The sequence below is a fragment of the Sardina pilchardus genome, chromosome 12, assembly GCF_963854185.1.
Source record: "Sardina pilchardus chromosome 12, fSarPil1.1, whole genome shotgun sequence".
Taxonomy (NCBI): domain Eukaryota; kingdom Metazoa; phylum Chordata; class Actinopteri; order Clupeiformes; family Clupeidae; genus Sardina; species Sardina pilchardus.
Window position 1 is genome coordinate 18,914,728 of NC_085005.1, and position 21,203 is coordinate 18,935,930.

General features: G+C 40.3%; 2 protein-coding genes across 2 annotated transcripts; one reads left to right on the top strand and one right to left on the bottom strand.

Annotated features, from left to right (window-relative positions):
• Window positions 1-1,115: 1,115 nt before the first annotated feature.
• On the top strand, window positions 1,116-5,078 carry atraid (all-trans retinoic acid-induced differentiation factor). The gene is made up of 7 exons (XM_062550598.1): window positions 1,116-1,203; window positions 1,383-1,516; window positions 1,777-1,845; window positions 1,942-2,013; window positions 2,126-2,247; window positions 3,632-3,732; window positions 4,174-5,078. The coding sequence occupies exons 1-7, from the start codon at window positions 1,117-1,119 to the stop codon at window positions 4,276-4,278; spliced, it is 690 nt and encodes a 229-aa protein (XP_062406582.1). The 5' UTR covers window position 1,116; the 3' UTR covers window positions 4,279-5,078.
• A 134-nt stretch (window positions 5,079-5,212) lies between these two features.
• On the bottom strand, window positions 5,213-19,136 carry eif2b4 (eukaryotic translation initiation factor 2B, subunit 4 delta). The gene is made up of 13 exons (XM_062550597.1): window positions 19,010-19,136; window positions 18,411-18,451; window positions 18,143-18,320; window positions 17,495-17,755; window positions 15,771-15,853; window positions 14,644-14,735; window positions 10,347-10,461; window positions 9,027-9,103; window positions 8,701-8,803; window positions 8,424-8,551; window positions 7,922-8,099; window positions 6,244-6,424; window positions 5,213-5,739 (listed from the first exon to the last, which is right to left on the bottom strand). The coding sequence occupies exons 1-13, from the start codon at window positions 19,068-19,070 to the stop codon at window positions 5,540-5,542; spliced, it is 1,698 nt and encodes a 565-aa protein (XP_062406581.1). The 5' UTR covers window positions 19,071-19,136; the 3' UTR covers window positions 5,213-5,539.
• Between the last annotated feature and the right edge of the window lie 2,067 nt (window positions 19,137-21,203).

Here is a 21,203-nt window from a genome sequence, read left to right on the forward strand (position 1 = left end):
CTTGTGACACGGGACAATGTAATATATTCAGTATGTATCTTGCACTAAAAGCATTGCAACAGTCCCTGGTACTGGCCATTTCGTCAAAGGGGAGGATCCTCAGAACATTTGACATATTATGCTTGAAAACCTCGTCATAGGTCATTTAGAGCGAAAATTAATGCAGTTTACAGATATAATATATCACTAAAATAGAATAGTTCAATACTTATGACAAAGCAATGGGAAAATATAAGGGGGAATACTCTCGAACCCCCCCATGTAATGATGGTATTTCCCACAGAGCACATATTCATGCAGTTCACTCACAGCACACCATCAACTTGTAACATTAACAAGAAAGTATGATTTAGACTTTTTCTTCCCAATTCAATAAGGTTAAAGCAACGTTTTGTCTTAACTGGATGTTTTCTATAAGTCTAGCCGTCTTGACTGGCTCATGAGCAGGATCCGATACGCTCCCAAGTCGCTAACGTTTTTGACAGTGGATGTGAAAATTTGTTTTAAGCTTAATTTGTATTGGTTTTAATTTGGCAATTTATTTCTGTAGGCTGTGCGAGAGTGAGAATGGGAGTCCAGGGATGCTAAACCACATTCGTGTTTTCCCCCCTTTGTTTTTCTTTCTGAAAACATCCCCATCTCAAAGGATGCATGATGCTTGTTCTTTGCCAAAATAACAGAATGCTGTCATACCGTAACAAAGAAAGAAATAGATAAAATAAAAGAACAGTCTGTTTACAGTCAGTCACAGTCAATCTGGATACTAAAGACAAGACGAGTCCAACTGGAGGATTAAAAATGTATAACCGCAACAATAGCCTCTTGCATTGTGCAGGTCGACTAAGACTAAGACGTCAAAGGCATTCAAATTTAACACATTTGGAAAAACATGATCATTCTGAACTATGTATCAGGTTGGTCTGACTGTATTGTGTCAAGAGGAGCCTGCTGTGACCATAAACGCACTCTGTAACTTGAAAGCATCTCTTGTGTCGATGAACTGATGAGAGAAGTCCTGCATCGTATGCAAAATTGCTGCGCAAGACGGACTGCCACGAACAGAGGCACAGCGCGTGTAATCACGTGACGGTTAAAAAGTCACATGACAAGAAGAAGATGACAGCTGAAGGGTTGTTGACATTTGGGACTGTCTTTTTTGTATTATTTTATGGAAACCACGTTTGTCACGCCACTGAATCACAGGTAAATAGATGCATAATCGTAATACAAACTCCACGAGGCCATTGTAATTCTGTCCACTGGTATTTTTCGTCTGTTGATGAAGTTGAGTGTTGTCTGTCTCAGAGTTGTCCTCGTCCCATATCCAAAAACAACTCAGCAATTTATAGCCTACGTTACTCGTGATCTGACTGTTTCCTCAGGTATGTCAGATGTGCGAAGGCACTGTGTTGAACGGTAGCGCTGTTTGGAATTTTTGCACATCATCTGCTGGTCGGATTGATGGACGATGCTGCTTACAAAAGGACAATTCTAGCGATGCCGTCTGTATAACTGGGTAGGCAAGCTTTGCGATTTTAAAATGTACAATTACATTTTTACCAAATGTTTTTTGTTTTGATTTATTCATACATTTGTTCCTACATTTCACTTAAACTATTGTGTAGACATACTCTTTGATTTTATTGTGATTGAACAGATATCAACTACTCATATTTTTGTCTTGTTTGAGGTTCATGTTGTATGATAGGCCTGCTAGGTCTGCTCTTTTTTAAGTGATTGCTGAGATGTTCCTATACATTCACATTTCTATTTCAGACTAGATTTATCACACTGCAATTTAAGTATTGTGGAAGATCTCAGTGAGGCCTCCACAGCAACAATGATGTAAGTAAGGCTAGAGGAAAATGTCAGAAGATGTCCATCGTTTTAGTTTTGTTTTTGTAAACCTAAGGGTGTTCTCTACGTTTTTCTCTTGAGCAGAGATCTGTCTTTCAACCCAATTTCGAACCTGAGCGATCTGGTGTTCCAAGGCTTCAGTCAGCTGTCCTATGTGTAAGTATCCTTAAAAAGATATTCTTGTCATATTGGATTATTGAGATAATTCACTAAACTCCTCTTTGAAAGTAGCCTATGCACATGATGATTACTTGAATGTGCTTTGTAGAATACTTCCCTCAAACCTAACATGTCCTGGTGGCAATGCATCATGGGAGAAGACAGAGGTCAAAAAAGAAGACAGACTGTGTGAGGGACAAATTAATGCCTGCAATCAAACAGGGCACATGTGTAAGTCATCACTTACTTCCTCTGAAATGTGCCTCTACTTGTTACAGTTTTGTTTACACACACTTTCTGGTACTTGAGACACAATGGCCATAATATGTAACTCATGCACCAACTTCCTGAACCAATTCTGCTGAACTATAAGCAACATTTCTGCTTTAAACTCAAATTGAAGCTCTAAAACACACTGTTTCCAAAACACTACGCACAAGTCTCTGCATTTGACACAATTTTCATGAAGAAAATGTCAAGGAACACACTGGCATTCAAATTCTAAAGCTAACTGCCCTACCAATACCATGCACACTGACTCATCACATGGGCAAACCTGTCACACACTTTTACAATTAGCAATCACAGCTTTAATATACAGTAGTAGTAAATGCAGTGGCAGAGCCAGAGAAGTGAGAGGAGGACGGGGAGGCCAAGGACCGTTATCTCTGATGAGATCTCAGCCACTAGAACATTGCAGTGCTGCGTATCAATACAATACAGTACAGTCCAATACAATACAATACAGCTCAATGAGCACAGTAGTACAGTATTGCCTGTGGGCTGTTCTGTAGGACTGTAAAAATAAAGTATGTTTCGAGTATAGTAAAAAAAGTATTCCTACTTTGTATTCCTACAAAGGAAAGTATTTTACTATTTGTTTGGCAGCTGAAAGATTACCAACACAGGGGGTTTCTGTGTCCTAAACAGGAAACTGAAATCATGAACATGGTCCTAGAGAATAATGCCATAATGTTACGGCAAATACAAAGACAAATAATAGAAAACAATGAAATATTTCAAAATATTGATAGGGTAAGCGTATCAACTTAGCTTATCTACTGTTTGTACTGTTTGTAGTGTAACACTGAACAAAAAAAGGCGGAAGTCATTATAATGAATGGAGAAGAAGTGTTTTCAATTCATCATAGTGTTTTACATTGAGCGCATCAGTGTTCAACTGGTTAATGTAAATGTCTAGTCATATGATGGTTTGTGTGTTTCTTTTGAGAACAAAAGACCATTTTGAGGAGAAATTACATTGTTTTGAAGGTAAAGTTTAGTTTCGCAGGAGAATTGAGGGGTTTTGCCCATTGTGTTGTGTGTGTTTTTGGATTTGTGTACAGTATAGAGTTCTGAGAGTATGAGGCATGCTTTCAGAAAATGTGTGTAAACAATCGAGAAAAACTGTAATAGATAGCATAATTGATTGTGTACATTAAAGGTAAGATTTGTGATTATAATGAGTTTACATTTGCTGTGAAGTAATGAAATTATATCCATAAATAAATAATACTGTAGTAGTAATAATAATAATAATAATAATAAAACATTCAGGTTGGTTTCCAGGCCATAAACTAACCATTTTGAATTATGTTCCATGACCATTATCCAGCTTGGGACTGTCCACAAAACTCCCTGTGCTCTCCCTATGGACCCGGTTTCTTTGCATGTAGTTGTGCAGAGGATTTCCATGGATACAAGTGCCTGAGAGAGGTTTGTACTTAGCATCAGCTTCATCAGTTTGACAAGTACAAGGTACTTGCACTATATTGTCAAAAGTATTGGTTCACCTGCCTTGACCCCCTTCAGTCACATCCTTTGCCGCTATAGCAGCTTCAACTCTACTGAGAAGGCTTTCTGCAAGGTTTAGGAGTGTGTTTGTGGGTATTTTTGACCGTTCTTTCAGAATGTTAAATCTTGTGGCTTAAGAATAGGATGTGACTGAAGTTCATATGGGGTTCAAGAGGCCAAATACTTTGGCAATAGTGTAGTTTGTGTGATGCGCAATTGCGTAATATTGTTTAGTTGAGTAAATACTTGTCAGGCTGTGGTTAACTTGTAGTCATTATGAGACTGTGAAGGGGGAACTTGGAGTTATGGAAATACTGTGTCAAAGGTGCTCAAGACCATTTTTCCCCTTTTGGTGCATTTTAGGGTGAATTTCCCACGGCGAAAGTATTTGGGATTCTTGGAGGGTCTACCGTTCTGATGTCCATTCTGTTATGGGTTACCCAGAGGAGGAAGGCCAAAACCATGTGACTTAAAGGTTTCATCAAGATGCAACTGTCTACAGATATCTCCTCAGATCATGCTGATTCTGCGGCTTCTGTACCGCCATTTTGAAGAGAACTGACAATTGTTTTAACCGGACACGCTAAGCACGATGACATTTTTTTTTTTTTTTTAATTATGTTTTAAAGAAACACAAATGTTCACGGCAGCTATTTCAAAGATTTATTGCTACTGACAGGAGCATGACGTTATGGAAGGGAGGAAAATGCAAAAATGTTTGGCTCCATTGTTTTTTTTTTAATCAAAATTGTAGACTATCTTTCTGATCTCAGTGAATCTAGAACATGTGTTTGAAAAAACTGCTAGAAATTGTTTTGCTACTAGATGGGTTTCACACTTTTAAGAATGATATCAGATTTAATGTTAATTTTTAAGTGATGTAAACATAAAAATTATATTGACAAAGGTTTTAACGATAACACATAAAAGTGCCAAATTATATGCTGACTTATTTCAGAAATGCACTGGAACACACTTGTCACTACTGTATATTACACACTTCTATAGATTTATATCACCTTACAAGATATGCAATAAGTCAGTATTTTTCATTTTGTTTTAATGTGCAGCACAGGCTTGTTTCTCCAAGAGAAAGAAATAAGGGCACAGCAGTGCTTCTGTACATTTTGTTTTGACTGGAATTGGGAGGTTAGCTCTTTAAGGTTATGCTGACACAGTGCATGGCATTGGCTGAAATGTACATAATCAAAAGTTTGCAACCTTTTGTTGTGTAAAGAATACTAAAGATTTCCCATTTCCTTGTTTAAGTCATTTTGCCAGCCTCATTTTTTTGCGTTAGCTTTAGTCTCTCTCTTTCAATCAAACACACACACACACACACACACACACACACACACACACACACACACACACACACACACACACACACACACACACACACACACACACACACACACACACACACACACACACACACACACACACACACACACACACACACACACACACACACACACACACACACTTTTGACTTAAACCATTCTCTCCATCACTCTCTCCCACTCACATTCCCTTTTGACTTTCACCATCGCGCTCACTCACACGCACGTACGTACACGTTTAAACAAAACAATAACAACAAACGAAACAAACAGTGGCGCCTTTTTTTCTTTTTTAAAAAAAAGCATGTGCCTTTTCAGATATATTTATATATATTTATTCATGCCAGTGGCGTAGCACAATCAGCCGCTTGGTCTTGCCGTCTGGTTTACTGGTCCACATTTTTAACTCGTAGAACCACCGGTACGGAGGTGCAGGGGATCATGCCCAGGTCTGTGATGACCAGATCAACGAAGTCCGGCGGGGTGACATCATACACAAGGTTGAGGAGACCCAGAGATTTTACATTCTGCCAGTCTTGTAGCTGCGTCTTACCCTTCCGGGTCACAATAAGGTCATCAGGGTCATCTGGGTGGCCAAACAAAAACAAGATTGGAATCATCACAACAAAAACTAAAAAAGCCTTGAGTCTAGCATGTCCCATGTTGTTATGTTATCACACCAACATTGCACTGGAGTTAACCACAAAGCATTCCATTTTCCCTCTCAAAACAGATCTACAGACACCCACCCTTTCCTAAGTATGGTCTTGCACCAGGGCTCAATGTTAACTTTTAAAACAGTCTTAAAGGGATAGTTCGGGTTTTAAGACACGAAGTTATATGGGTTCCCTGTCAGCAACGTTGTGCATCAGCACTGACTTAATATGGAAAAATGTGGACAAATGCACAAACCACAACTAAATATATTTTTTGCCACATCTGCATGAATCTATGCAGATATTTGCTGATTTTCTGTTATACGTTATAAGTGGTGTACCAACATCCTGTTGCTATGGAACATGGGAACATTAAAGAATGCATGCAATGCATCCATCTAGCCATCCATCCATCTAGCCATCCATCATCTCACCCAGCTCGTTGGACACGAAGGAGTCGGTCTGCACTCGTTCGCAGAACTTGTACGTCTCACAGCACACCAACACTGGCACGTTGTAGGCCTTGGCCACTAGGGCGATCTGAGACGTGCCCACTCTCGACATCACATAGCCGTTGGCCAATAATGCATGGGCACCCAGGAAGACTTTGGACACCTGCGTAAGAGGAAGAGGAAGAATGAAGCATGGATGAGTGTGCCTATTGGTCTGGCTTCACCAGACAGTTAAGCACAACACATATATAGGAGGCAATATAAGTTTGCCGAGACATTCGGTCGCTTACCTACGCACACTATAGCAGAAATTTTCAACCGACAAACTTTCTACAAACAATAGATTTCATTGAACGGCACCAACAAAAACAGAACTGGTTCCTCATCTATGTGGCACGACCAGAGGTTCTCGACCTTTTTAGAACAAGCACGTTGTGGCGGTGGAGCACCATGTTTTGATTTAATACAATAGAATCTGAGTAATTAAACTTTTGAAAGTAGAGTGCACCGCACTCGTGTCAGTGTGAAGAGGGCAGAGGGACATATTCACTACGAGGCACTTCATTCATGGTCTATTTTAAGCACACTCCATTTTTATCCATGTCTAATGTGGTGGTTCAAAGCACACAGAAAGAGGTACAGTTGTTGATTAGGCATTTCCCAAATTCCATTGTCAGTAAAGTAACAATGTCTTTACCCTTAGTTCATAACTTTGCACATAATCTTCAGCAGTTCTGCTATTGTTTGTGTCACCTGCTCTAGTTCCAGCACTACTGCCATTGTTAACAACAAACACTTTACATTAAATTGGCCTACAGTAAATGCCTTTCCCTTGAGATAAATATCACTCTACCTATCTCTTACCTATCCTATCAGATTGTCAGAATGTCCAAATCTTTTCATTTTACGAAGAGCTATTCCAGACTATCCACCTTATTCCTTAACCCAGAAATATGTATCGTTGCGATGGTTACGAGACTGTTTTCAACTTCCGTTCATTCTGTTAACATGTGCGTTCTCCGTAGCGAACTAGATTATGCCTCAACTTAGATTTCTTTCGAAATGTTGACAATTCTGCCCTCTGCATGTATATACTACATCATATATAACCGATATAAAATATAAAAGTTTACTTTTATATGCATTATGATATGTTAAGCACCGTAAACCGTCGCGTTAAAACAGATACAATGCAGCTTCGCCGGAAATAGAAAACCGTTTCGGTGTCATGGCGACCCCCATTGTTGGCTGCGGAATATCGTGGATAATCACAGTGAGATGGGTTCAACAGATACATAAAGCCAAACTACTATTACCACATCCACTGTAAAGAAAGCCATAAAACTGTATCCTTTTGTAACATATGGAGTAATGACTATGGAAAAACTCACCCACCCAGCTGCAATGAAAACAACATTACTACTATACCACTGCTAAGTTTCCTATTGTGATGTATGTGTGTGTGTGTGTGTGTGTGTGTGTGTGTGTGTGTGTGTGTGTGTGTGTGTTGTCTTGTGTATGTATAGATGCAAATCCTTATGTAATGAAACTGCTATAAAGCTGCAATTGCAAGTAGAGGTAATTCATATGAATGTATATTATCATCAATATTATTGTTGTTGTTGTTATCATTATTATTAGCCATTGCGGGGGCCCTCACCTCTGGCAGGATGTAGGAGACGGCGGAGATGAGGACGTAGGTGCAGCTGATGCCCCTCTTCACCAGGCGCCGCAGTGCCTCGCGCCCCTCCAGCCGCGGCCTGCTGTCCACCACAACCACCCGGAACTTTCGCTTTTTCTCAAAGGCCTCGCACAGGATGTGGTTGACCAACGAGGAGCTAAGGATGGAGCAGGACGCAATTAGGTCAGTACAGACCGCAAGAAATGCCTGATACTGAACACTTATATTCACAAGGGAAGGCCCAAATTATCTTTAGGGTAATTGAAATAGCATGACATAAGTATCATACAAGTCAAGGAAATTTCATTTCTGTAACAGAAGAGCTCATGATTTAAAAGTTATTATTCCGGCTGTCAACCAATTAAAACAATTAATCTAATTAATGACATACTCTGTGATTAAATAATCTAAATTAATCACATGCATTTACTAAAAATTGCCATTGCCTTTACTAAAAATGTGAGTTATTGAATGCTCTTACCATCCATAAATGAGAATGAGGTCCCCATCACTGATCTTTTCACTAGCAAAGTCAGAGATAACTTTAGCTGCCAGCGTGATTTTCTCATTGATGTAAACGTCTATACATTCCAACAATTTTGCCTTGGCCTGAAAGAGAGGAGCACAACAGTTTCATACATTAGAACAGAACAAATGAAAGCATTTATGTCCAATGATGAGAATCGTATATATCTGGTGAACATGGGACCACTTGGATAAAACAATTTGCTTGCCAAGGCCCCCTAGATATTCCTTACCTCCTCCTCTTTGCATTGACTGGGGATATTGGAGATTTCCTTCTTGATGTACTTAATGGCGTTACCCATACTTGCCGACAGGGGGCGACATTGATTGAGAAAACTAAGAGCAAAGGAAAATTAAAATTCAGTACATTTATATTGTTTGCCCATCCACATTTTCTGCTTGGAATTCAATGGGAGTGGTATGTATTATGTTAAAATGTGGCACTTTATAAATGTTTAATTCCATATTTAATAGCTAACCATATCCTAATACCTTAACAATAACCTCTATGGTAGTAAAGAAACAATTAACATGGGTTGTTGCAGCAGCAACTACGCACCTAATGTAAGGTTTAAGCTTGTTCACCAAGTCTCTGGATAGTTCCTCGTTTGGAGGTGTAGTGTAATCCTGGATCACCTGAGTGATTAACAGAAACATGAGTCATTTCAACATGTGGGGACACGTGTACATAGCTCTGAGAAATAGATCATTATTCAGCACATTTGGACTATGCAAGATTTGCCAAAGAGAACTAAATGTTGATGCACAACTCCCTCACAGATTATTAACCAATCATTCAGATAACCATGAGTTCTCACACGAGTGTTGAAATATACAATAATATACATGCAGGGTTGGGTAGTAATCGAATACATGTAATCTAGATTACGTAATCAGAGTACAATAAACAAGTAACTGTAATCAGCCCAGAATACAATACAAAAATGTGTAATCAGAATACAGTTACATTGTTGGGGATTACCTGATTACATTTCATCATGCAAACAATTAAACTTTTTTAATGATAGCCCAGCCAGTGTTTTAATTTGACAAAAACAGCTCATTCGTTTGCACTATGTCATTATCATCCAATTGCCTGTGTAGGTTCTTGGAGGAACCGTCAACGTTAGCCAACCCAGATAGGAAAATCAGATTGGCAAATAGTGCACCGCTAGTTGCATGCCACTTGTGGTTCACCGTTGGACCACCATCTCTTGAAATTAACTTATCATGAATATTAAGAAAAGACATTAAGTGTTATGAAAATGATGGATGGAGTAGCCTATAACCTAACTGAATAAATGAAAACCAATAGTGAAAAAAAATATTGAGGCAACTCGCTAGTGGACCGCCAGAGAACCGATGAGCAAAACGCCAGCGGACTGCCAGGTCTACCCCCGGTGGGCTGACAGTGGTCCGCCAGTCTCTTGCTATCTGAGAATAGACCCATTCCAGTCGGAAAAAAAAAAACATTCAATACTTCGCCACATCTATGAATTAAAGACAGTGGAAAATAAGATTGTGTATGTTGTGTAGCCTACAAGTTGTGTAAAAAGTAATCCTAAAGGAATCAGATTACGTTACATGTTTTGCGTAATCCAACTGATTACGTTACTGATTACAAAATTTGCCATGTATTCTGTAGTCAGTAATCCATTACATTTCAAAGTAATCTGACCCAACCCTGTATACATGTTATATACTACTTATATAAGTGTGTGTATATATATATATATATATACTGTATATATAAGTATATACAGTTACAGTATACTTCTGATCTAGGTGCTTTGGTTGAAATATTACAAAATTTCCTGCCTACACCTTTATCAGCCAAAGTGCAACAATGGCTCTGAGTTAGCTGTTGTGAGGAGAGTACCTGTTTGAAAGCATGCAGCAGTGCAACTGAGCGAGCATTGGATCCAGCCACGATACCCTGGGAGTACTGCAGACCCAGCCTTACGACTGAGGGGTGGATTACTGTGGAAGGGATGCTGAAACAGACAGCAGCAATCAAGCACAGAAAATTCTCAAGAGGTTCATACAAGTGAATATATTAATGCCATCCATGTCTTTTCTCTGTTTTTTTTCCAGAACATCTACAGCCATTTGTGGTTCCACAGTAAGTGGCCTGTTTTGGGGAGAGAAATATCCTGATGCTGCAGTTCCGTAGGGCTCGGGCACACACCTTGCACAATATTCTAGGAATATTGCCGCCATGTTGGCAGTGTACCGAACGTAATATCCATTCATTCAGATGCAGAAGACAAGAGGCAGAAATATAGTATAAACTCAGGGCTGTACGCTAAGCTTTTTCACTAGGAGCACAGGTGCTCCTAAATGAAAAAGTTTAGGAGCACAGAAAAAAATTTAGGAGCACTATGAAATTTCCTTGAAAACCTTCTTGCCTTAAGCAGGATACAGATCATTCACAGCAGTGGCAATAGTCTCTGCTCAAACACAGAAAATGGCTTGTCTTGTTTCTATTTCATATTTTGAATTCAGAATTTGTATACATTTTGTTATCAATGTATAGCATTTTAGGATCTTACTTATAGTTTAAAATATTCAGTAAACTGAATACTTCATATTGATTACACTGTAATGATATTACAGGGGTGGTGTGTAGGTCTAATTGAGTGCCTGTCACTTTAAGATGTACGTGAACATAATAGGTTTCATTCGGTTTTAGGAAAAGAGTCAAGCATAGTTCAAGGATACATCATGTTTTCATTAAATAACTTAAATGTTCAAAAAATGAACAAAGGTAAAGACAAATATTTCTGGTGTAATAGAAAAGATGAGTGTCCACTGTCCAGTAACGTTAACGTCTATGATTTAGGTAGCCTACCATGGCATGGCATCGTGAGTTGTCACTTTTTCCTTGGTCATGTTTAATTGGCTGGGTGCAACTTAGGCTATATCTGTTATATCCAATGAGTGACAACCAGAGCTCAAAATAAAACGTTACGGTATTCTCCTGATAACGTTAGTGGAATGGAATTAATGTGAATGTAACCTCCATACAAAGACGCAGAGTGGCTATGCGCACATTTGCAATGAAAATGTTCCGCCTTTTTAAAGCAGGTGTAGCCTACACCAAATCGTGGTTAAATCCATCATTTAGACAACAGAATCAGTCGGATTTCTTTCATAGAAGTCAACCAGGCCTATGTCAAATGCAGGCTGGGGTGAAGCTACTGTAACACGGTTTCCACACCGTGTTTATCAACCGTGATAATAATAATATTTGAAATGAACACGGTAATTGTAGGCTATAGTCAACATTCTTATCATGGTTTGCCGTTTCAACGGTAGGCTAATCGCTACAAAGTCACCAACTGATAACGAACAGATTGAAGAAAAAGAAGAATGGTATTGGAGTGACATTTCTTGCGTGTGTGAGAGACAGCGAGGTTGATGCTGAAAGCGTGAGTTTCCAGCCAGGAGCGTTAAGAGTTGTCAACTATGAAATTTGTATACAGATGCGCGAAAATTGTAATAGCCTATACTTTGATCCACTTGGTGTGGATTTTTAGGAGCAAAATGCGAATAAAAGGGTTGAATTCAGTACTCGCACCTGTGCTCCCATTTCATATTTTCAATTAGCACTAATATATATTTACTCGCATTTGCGACGAGGTGCTCGCAGCGTACAGCCATGGTATAAACGATTCTTTTCCTCTCGCTATGGTGGGTTGCGCTGTTACACCCCACTACACAGCGACATACGACCAAGAAGGCAAAAACTACAGTAAATGGCCGCGTTTCCCAAACACGTTAAGAAGCTCTTAACGCCAAGATCTTCTTTGGAGCGCTCTTAAGAACGCTGTGAAAGAAAAACGTGTTTCCCAAAGTCGCTCTTAGCTTAAGAAGATCTTTCACTAAGAAGGAAACGTACGATCGAGCTGACCCACTCTTAACAGCCTTCTTAGCGATCAAATGCTCAGTGATCATAGCCTGCCGCTAGGGGCACCTAGATTTCTAGGCTTTAGTGATCAAGCTGCGTCAGGGAAATGTGTCCTCCACTTTTTAAAATAATAAAACAATTTTCAATGTTGCAATGCACTCGTGGCTGTGGACCACTGGTGCAAGAAACATAGACTTAAAAAAATAATATTGAATTACACGTTTAGGTTTTCAACACATCTGCATATGAGTTTATAATACTTCACATACAAAAAACATCAACAACCCTGTGGCATTCCACGGATATCAAGGAAACAGATGTAATTGAACTAAGAACCTAATCCAATGAGGCTTCACCTGCTACAGTAGCCTACTCTAGGCGTTGCCAAAGTCCGCGATGTAAAAGTCCGGTTTACATTAATGCATAATATTATGTGCACCCCACTCGCAGGCCACATGGGCTGGAGGGTTACATCGTCTCGGATATTAATAAAGTAGACTAGCCTACATCACATGCCTACTACCACACTATCTATAAGAGAGATGGGATGCGTCTTGCATGAGTTAATATATGAATGGCCTGAGCTAATAAAAAATAGACCTAGGCTATATTGATAATCACCCTGTTTTATCAGTTTGAGTTTTTTGGCAGACGTAAGGAGCCGCAACCACACAGCCCAGGCTGCAGAAGTGCCGCAAGAGCGCAGCAAATTATCTTCAGAAACAATAATTAAGCTCACGATATTCACAACGGCCAAAACGTTAACGGTCTACGCAGGAATCCTCCCGAATAGCCACCCGGGCCTGCACACACACACACACACACACACACACACACACACACACACACACACACACACACACACACACACACACACACACACACACACACACACACACACACACACACACACACACACACACACACACACACACACACACACACACACACACACACACACACACAAACGCGCACGCACACACGATACATGCGTAGCCTGATTGCACCTGTAGGGGGACCACGGGGCGCTGCGTGTGACTTGTGCGCTTATTGGGGTGGGTGATCGATTTGCCTGGCATCGATTGATTCAGTTTCAGCACCACCGAGGTGAACAGCTCTCGTTAAGAACTTCTTTCGAAGCTTCTTTGGTTTGATCTTAAGGTTCTCCTAGGAAGGCAGTTAAGAGCGCGTTTGGGAAACACCCGTATCTTAGCGCTCCTTCTTAGCGATTCCTTCTTTGGAGCCTTCTTAAGTCCTTAAGAAAGATCGCGTTTGGGAAACGCGGCCAATAACAGGAACACACTAATAGGCGGGAGTAAATCCATAGTAATCCATAGTAAACTAAGGCGTGAGGCTGCCAATATGGCTGTGCCCACAAAGTTTTCACGTCATGATCCCGAGCACCATTGTCTGCTTGTCAAGTTTCTGCTTGATTGGACTGTGTCTTGTGTACCAAAAATTCAAAGGTAAATGAAAATGTGAACACAGCAGCTTTGTATTACTGCTGCATACACAGCTCTAATATGAAAAGCCAGAGAAATCTATTCCTTACAAGGAGGATATAAAAGTCCACTCAAAAACACTCACAGGCAGAAATGCATACATTGATTGATTGATTGATTTTAGGAAACTAGGACAGAGGATACACATCTACCATACTACACTATATCCCCTTATTATACGTCTCTTCACAATTCAAGTAGAACGCTCCATTGACTTGAATGGGATTTCCCAAAGTTCTACCGGTCATTATTTTCTACTAGAGGACCTCTGAAAAAAAAATAATGACAGCTGTCAATGTCAACTGAGTTTGTGCTTCTAATTCAGGTCTTTCATATCACTCCGTAATAGAGTTTCATTGAAAGTGAAAGTCAGCAAGTTAAGACGTTGCCACGCAACATCTGAAACTGTCAAGTTCTATCTGTGTGACGAACTATTTATTTTGTTAGCGGAAGCCACGAAACGGTAGCTACGTCATTGCTAAAGACACATTGTGGTAAGTTTCTTCTCTCGTTTTGGCAAGTAGCCATATAATAAGCGGGATAATGTATAGAACGCAGGTCATTATTGGGAAAATAAGTACCTTCAGGGCAAAACAAGACCCCTCCGCATCGCGTTGGGGTCCAGTTCGCCCTGTTAGTACTTATTTTCCCTATAATGACCAGCGTTCTATACATTATCCCTTACATAATATACTGTACACCACACACCATATACCAACCCTATATGAAAGCACCATAACGCACACTGTATAATAGTGGCATACCTGATTTGCTGTGTGAGGGGAGCTTTTCGACTGTACTGGTGCAGATGGGAGAACAGGCTGACTTTGTGGCCATAATCTGACCTGAGAGGAATCTAAAGACAGACAGACAGAGGGAGAAAGAGAGAGAGAAAAAAAGCAAGAGAGATTACTGCTTTGACTAAAACTGCCTCATGGTGTATGGAACAGTCTCTGAGGAGGAGAAGAGAGGAACACATTTAAAATGGCATCCAGGCTGGGTCACCTCAGAATGCAGAACGGAACAAAACCAACAAATAAACAAACAAACAAAAAAATTCAACCCACATACTGAACAATCCAAATCTATCTACGGCGAGGAGAAGGCACAACAAGTGAGCACACACTGCGCTCTACGAACCCAACCAAACCAGAACACAAGAACGATGATGTTGAACGAAGGGGGGAAAAAAAGTTCATGGATAAAAACAAAATAAAAAAAAAAGAGTCAACTGCACGCACGCACACACAGACACACACACACACACACACACAGCAGGGCCAGACCTTTAAGTAGCTGCCAGTTTGCCAAGGCGTCTGTTGGATACAGGAGTTAAAGCACATGCATTGAGGATGTGAGTGAATGCAAACAGCTTTTCATGTCAGGCCCAATGGACAACTCCAGTGGCTCTATTTTACTTGTCTGCATGAGACAATTCAGTGAATTAAAAAACATTACGCACAGAGAAAGGCTGCTGTGCATAAAGCATGCAAAAGGGAAGGAGGCATTGTGTGTCAGTATATCAGAGACAGTGGCACATGCGTTAAGTGTCTTATCCAGCATTTAAAGATGCATGAGTTTTTCCAATTTCACAAGGAAACTTACAGTGATTCAAGGCAATTCAATATATAATGATGCTTTTATTTTGTTGTTAAAGGGAAACTATGCAGGTTTGGCAATTTCATCGCCGGTTTCGCTTTCGACGCTTTTCGTTTTCACTCGTTTTATGCTTACTGTATAGTTTCTCTTTAAGAGCTTTTGATAAAGACATTTATAATTATAATAAAGCTTTAAGAACTTTTAATAATGACAATTCTGGGGGTCTGTGAGAATCTGCTTGACCACATGCAAATGAGAGAATAATTTAGAATAAATTAAACAAATGGTCAACCTGTTGTCTTTCTAGCTTCTTGGCAAGCTTTCTGACTGCTGCAGGGTCGTCAACTTGGACATGTTCTGGTAACCTCTTCACCACTGAAAATTAAGACAAAAGCTTGTAAGACAAATAGAAAACGTAACACCTGAACTCATAAGATCTAAAAGGGAGCTCTGCAAAAGTATCTCTCAAAATCATCCATCAATTTTGTCTACAGAATTCTGTGAAGTAAAATCTGGGGGGAGGTAAGGATTTTGAGAGTTACCTTAAGCCAGTTAACATCCTAAAAACATGGCCACTGCCATGATTAAAAAATGATGGATACAAAAGTATGTTGTCTGTGTGTGGATTGGTGGATGAACTGGCAATTTTGTACCCAGAGGATCAGCACAGCACAGCAGAGCCAAAACCTAAACTCAAAGCAAACCAAAAGACAGGCACCACCAAGGGACACCCAGGAGCAAAAAGATAATTGTGTGATGTACTGGCACAGCATTATAGAGGCTAGAATATTGTTGTTTCTTTCTCTCTGCTGGATAACAATCATCTATGAACTGACCACATATCAGCCCTCTAGGTCACTTGGGATACTTTAGAAACACAACTGAGCCATACTGTAGCACCAGGTCTTGTGAAGCTGTGTGCAAAACTAGATCAATATAGCATGAAACAGGAGTGCTGTAGACCATTATTTGCCAAGGTATGCTTATGTGTTTTTAAAATTCTCTATGGAAACTCCCCATAGGAGAGGATAGGATCCAAAATGCATACTGACAATCAAATGCTTACTGCACACAAACCCCTTTATGTAGAAGCATAATCTTGTTCTCAAATAAAGGCAACACTCTGAAGCTTCTTGTAGACTTTTTGGATTGTATGTCAGGCGTTCTGATATAGAGTGACTACACAAAATATGGAATAATTACACAAAAGCCTCTCTTTTTGCATTTACTTTGTTGATTCAATGGTTGTATAGATAGACTATACATCTGGACAACTAATATTGGACAAAACAACTTCTTGTGAATATTTCAGTACCCAATATGTTGCATCTACTGTACTTGTTGTAGTGCAGCTACACTGCAGCCAGATGTCATGTCAGGGTGGCACCAAAAGCGGAGGAGGGGGAGGAGGGCATTTTTGATTCAATTTAATTAAGACATAGTATGATAATCTTACAGTGTAATCTTACAATGTAAAGCACTTTACAGATTGTACATTAAAAACAAATAATTTTGGATTCCTAAGAGTCCAATCCTTCAGATGGTGTATAACATTACTATGCTTCATAGTAATATGGTGCAAACAATTGATTTTGAAAGTTAAGGGTGGTGGGGGAAGGAGGGGGTGGTGTTCCAACAAAGGAAGGAATCATTAAGAAATCAAGAAATCATTTCCAATACTTGTATCACTGACAACAGTTGTCCGGCCAGGATAATGTCATTTAAAAAATTGAAGTTGCAGCCATAAACTGATGTTAATGTTTACATATTGTGTTTTGGCCTGATGCGCCACCCTCCACCTATCTACTAATCACAAAGTCAGTAGTTTTTCAGCATCCGCGTAGTCAGCGCTGCTCTAGTTAGTATACACTGCTCTACAGTATTTTGAAAGTGATTGCAGTACCAGTTTTGGCCAAAATCCTACATAGAGTTCCTTTAAGCAAATTTTTGCCTATCCATTACATTTGGGATATCGAATAACTCCCCCTTCGGTTATGCCAATACCATGAGTCCTACCTGGCTGTAGCTCATTGAGGATTGCCTTGCCCTTGCTAGAGGACGGCTGCTGGCCCGGCTCTCCCTTCTTGACCTTGGATGCCCGGTCTGCCTCCTGACGTGCCCGCCGCTCTGCCTTCAGCTCGGCTTTGCTCTTGGCGGGCTTGTCTGCGGCGGACTGGGCTTCAGGAGCTGGCGCTGGGGGTCCCGAGGCTGTGGGCCCAGGGGCTGGTGCAGATGCTGGCGCAAGTGCGGGAGAAGGCGTGGATGAAGGCACCGTGACTGAGAAATAAAAACATATTTCTTATTCATGACTTGTTACAATTACACTCTGTGTGACTTATTCACAAACAGAGTTATAGACATAACCTGTTAGACATTCAAGGGTGGAGCCTGCAGGCCAGAGAATACAGGTGTATTTACGTGATAGTCAGTCTCTTATTCCATGATACCCTTATCTTATTGTTCAATATTTATCCAATCACGCAAGAGCTGTGGTAGCCTATTTGTCCTGTCTATGCAAAATTTTGATTTGAGATGTGATGGGACAGGAGCCAGGAGAGACTAGCCATGCATGTTCAGAATGATAGTTGGGGTTTGTGCTTTTTCAGTTGAAGAGCATAAAATGTGGCAAATTTGCCAGCCTATACTTCAAATATCAACCAATACCTTTCTGTGGAGGACTTTGTGTTGCCTTCTGTGATTCAGGCGAGGCAACAGGTTTCTTCCCCTTTCCTTGGTCATGCTCAGATGTACCCTTGCCTTCCTTTCCACCTTTTTTCTTCTGATGTTTTTTCTCTTTCCTCAGACGTTGTTTCTCTTCTTTGGTCAATTCCCTCCCCTCAAGCTTCAGTGAAACATCAACAAAGTCAACAACCGACATAACACAACCTTTATGTTGGCATCATGACAAGAAAGACTTAAAAGAATGACTTACTTTTGCTTGCAATATGACGTCCTTTTGCGATGCATCTCCATCTGAAATGCAATATTAGACTGTGGCGTGACTGCTGAATAAAAGTCGGGCAATGCCATGGAGGTACATTACAGAAAAAGCATCTACAACGTCACGAACCGGCCACTTGAGCGCTTGTAACATCTTTCATGGGGATGCGGTGACATTTCACATCGAGTGAGTGACTTGACAGGGGCGTCACGTTGAATAAGTTACCTCATGGAGCGACTAATAGCTTCCTTTGCAGTCGGCCACGAAGCGAAGGTAATAACATACACTTTGAAGTCAATACGTTTGTCAAATCAGATGTTTCTGGCCATGTGTCAAGGTGGTCACAATTTTACATACGGCAAATGATGCAACTTCCATTCACAGATGGTAAGTTGTTGACTTGTCAGTGTCAGGCCACGATGGAAAGCACTAGTTAGCTCAGGTTGGCTAACTTCAGATAGCTTGCTAGCAATAAGAGTTCTAGCGAATGTAACCAAACCAAGACACCAGGCTAGAAAACAACATTTCCAATTGTAACTCGCAGACTCAAGAGTAATTTACTGTCTAAAAGACAATTATATCGCTCTCACCTGCAGTATGATTGATGCTTTCAGCCTGATTCGGCTCTCCTTTCTCCTTTGCGTCGGCCATATTTCCCCTGCCTCACACAACGTTAAGGGAAAGACTGTCAACACTTTGTGAAAACACATGGAAATTTAAAACATCGCCCCCTTCAGGCTACACCGTACTGCCTCAAACAGGAGACACCTACACATCTACATTTGTGTTGTAGATTAAATAGTTGATAGTTTCAAAAATGGTTGTCTTTGCTTTCTGAAACCAAATGGTTAAGGTCACCATGCTCTATGAAATCTGGCGAAGACGGTGGGCTAATTCACTGAGTATATAAAAGTTAGCCTACATACATGAGCTTACTTTGTAGCCTAGCCTAGCCTACTTTCAGACTTTCAGTTTTTTGTCAAATGCCAATATGCTTCTAATTTGTCGCTTGTTATGTATTAGGCACCATACCGTTTATGATGCCAACAACTCCATAGTTTGTGGACCTACGAAAGACTTTGATGTTTTTTGTTTTGTTTTCCAGAGATTGATATTTCTTCTTTGATCATGTGTAAGTAAGCTTTTTGTGCAATAATTATGCCCAGACTAACACCTAAGGAATTCACGTAGCCTATTGCATATTAAATTGACTGAGATAATAATGCCAGAATAAGGTGGGGCTATGTTATGTGTTTTGTAAGAATTTTCTTCATTATCTCCAATAGCCTGTAACAGTGACATGATAGTGATAAATATAATAATAACTCTTATGATACGGCTGCATCTTTCCTCTGAATTATGCTGTTTTCAAAGAGGTAGGCCTAATAGGATGTAGGCCTAATTGGATGCATCTTTGTCCATTGTAATTTATTCTTATTTCACAATTGGTTGTAATTTTGTGTTGGACATTAAGGGCCTCTTTGTCAATAATATGTGACTGGCGAAATTGGGCAATTTAATGACTCACAGAGACAAACATATCACTAAAAAGCATGTTGGCATAATGTAAATAATATATGACAATAAACCAAATACATTTTATTTAATTGTTTTTATTGTTTGCAAAATGTAAAAAGAGAGAATTCAGAGCAGAATCAGAAACATCAGAAACATAAATTACTAATGACCTAAGATTGGAGAGAAAATTTATTTTTTTAATATAAGATATAAACAACTGTAACTGCCTGGAGAATTGTAAATCCTGTCTTTGCTGTCCCCCAGGGTAGCCGGCGCGGTAGTCACAGAGCAGTAGCTGGTTGAAGGGGACCAAACCTCACAGAAACACCTGACTTGGTTCCGTTTGACCAGCCACAGCAAAGCGTGGTGCGTCCAGAGACGAGAGAGAGGAGGAGACAAGACAGACAAAGAGAGAGAGAGAGAGAGAGAGAGAGAGAGAGAGAGATAGATAGATAGCAGTGGGCTGAGAGAGAGGAAGACAAGGAAGTGAAGGAGGGTGATGCAATGATGTGATGGCCGGAGAGATTTTCAGTTGACGGTCCACAATGTGTCCTCACGTGTCCTTCATTCGTTTCTCTTACCTGTAAAAGACACAACATGTATGAAAAAACCGACAAAACTAAAAAAATAAATAAATAACAAGTTAGGCTAAAATCTAGACTAAACATAGGTCCTGTGTCCTGATGACTGAGACTGGCTCCCTATATAACCCTCATTATGTGTGAAGGAAAGTCCCCAAGGGGAAAGTTTATCCTGTTCCCTGTGCTCTTTAGGCTAACAGGCAGCGGGACAGCTGTGCTCTGTCAATCCACCCGGAGAGAGAGAGAGCGGCAACGTGTGGAGGTCACTTAAAACTGCATTGGGGAACGGGAGCTCCATGGACGTGTGCCTAAGGCAAAGCACTCCTCATAAACAACAGCATTATCACCTGTCTGCTGTGTGTGTGTGTGTGTGTGTGTGTGTGTGTGTGTGTGTGTGTGTGTGTGTGTGTGTGTGTGTGTGTGTGTGTGTGTGTGTGTGTGTGTGTGTGTGTGTGTGTGTGTGTCGGTTTAGCAGATTCACTGGAATACTAGAGAGTAAAAGCAGTTTTGTACACACACATTATACATTCTCACCCACACATGCAAACACAAAGCAAATACATATTTGTTTAGTCAAGCATAGAAAGAAAGAGTGAGAGAAATAAAGAGAGAGAGAAATAAAAAGAGAGGGAGAGTTAGACAGAGAGAGGGAGGGAGGGAGGGAGAGAGAGAGAGAAAGCGAGGG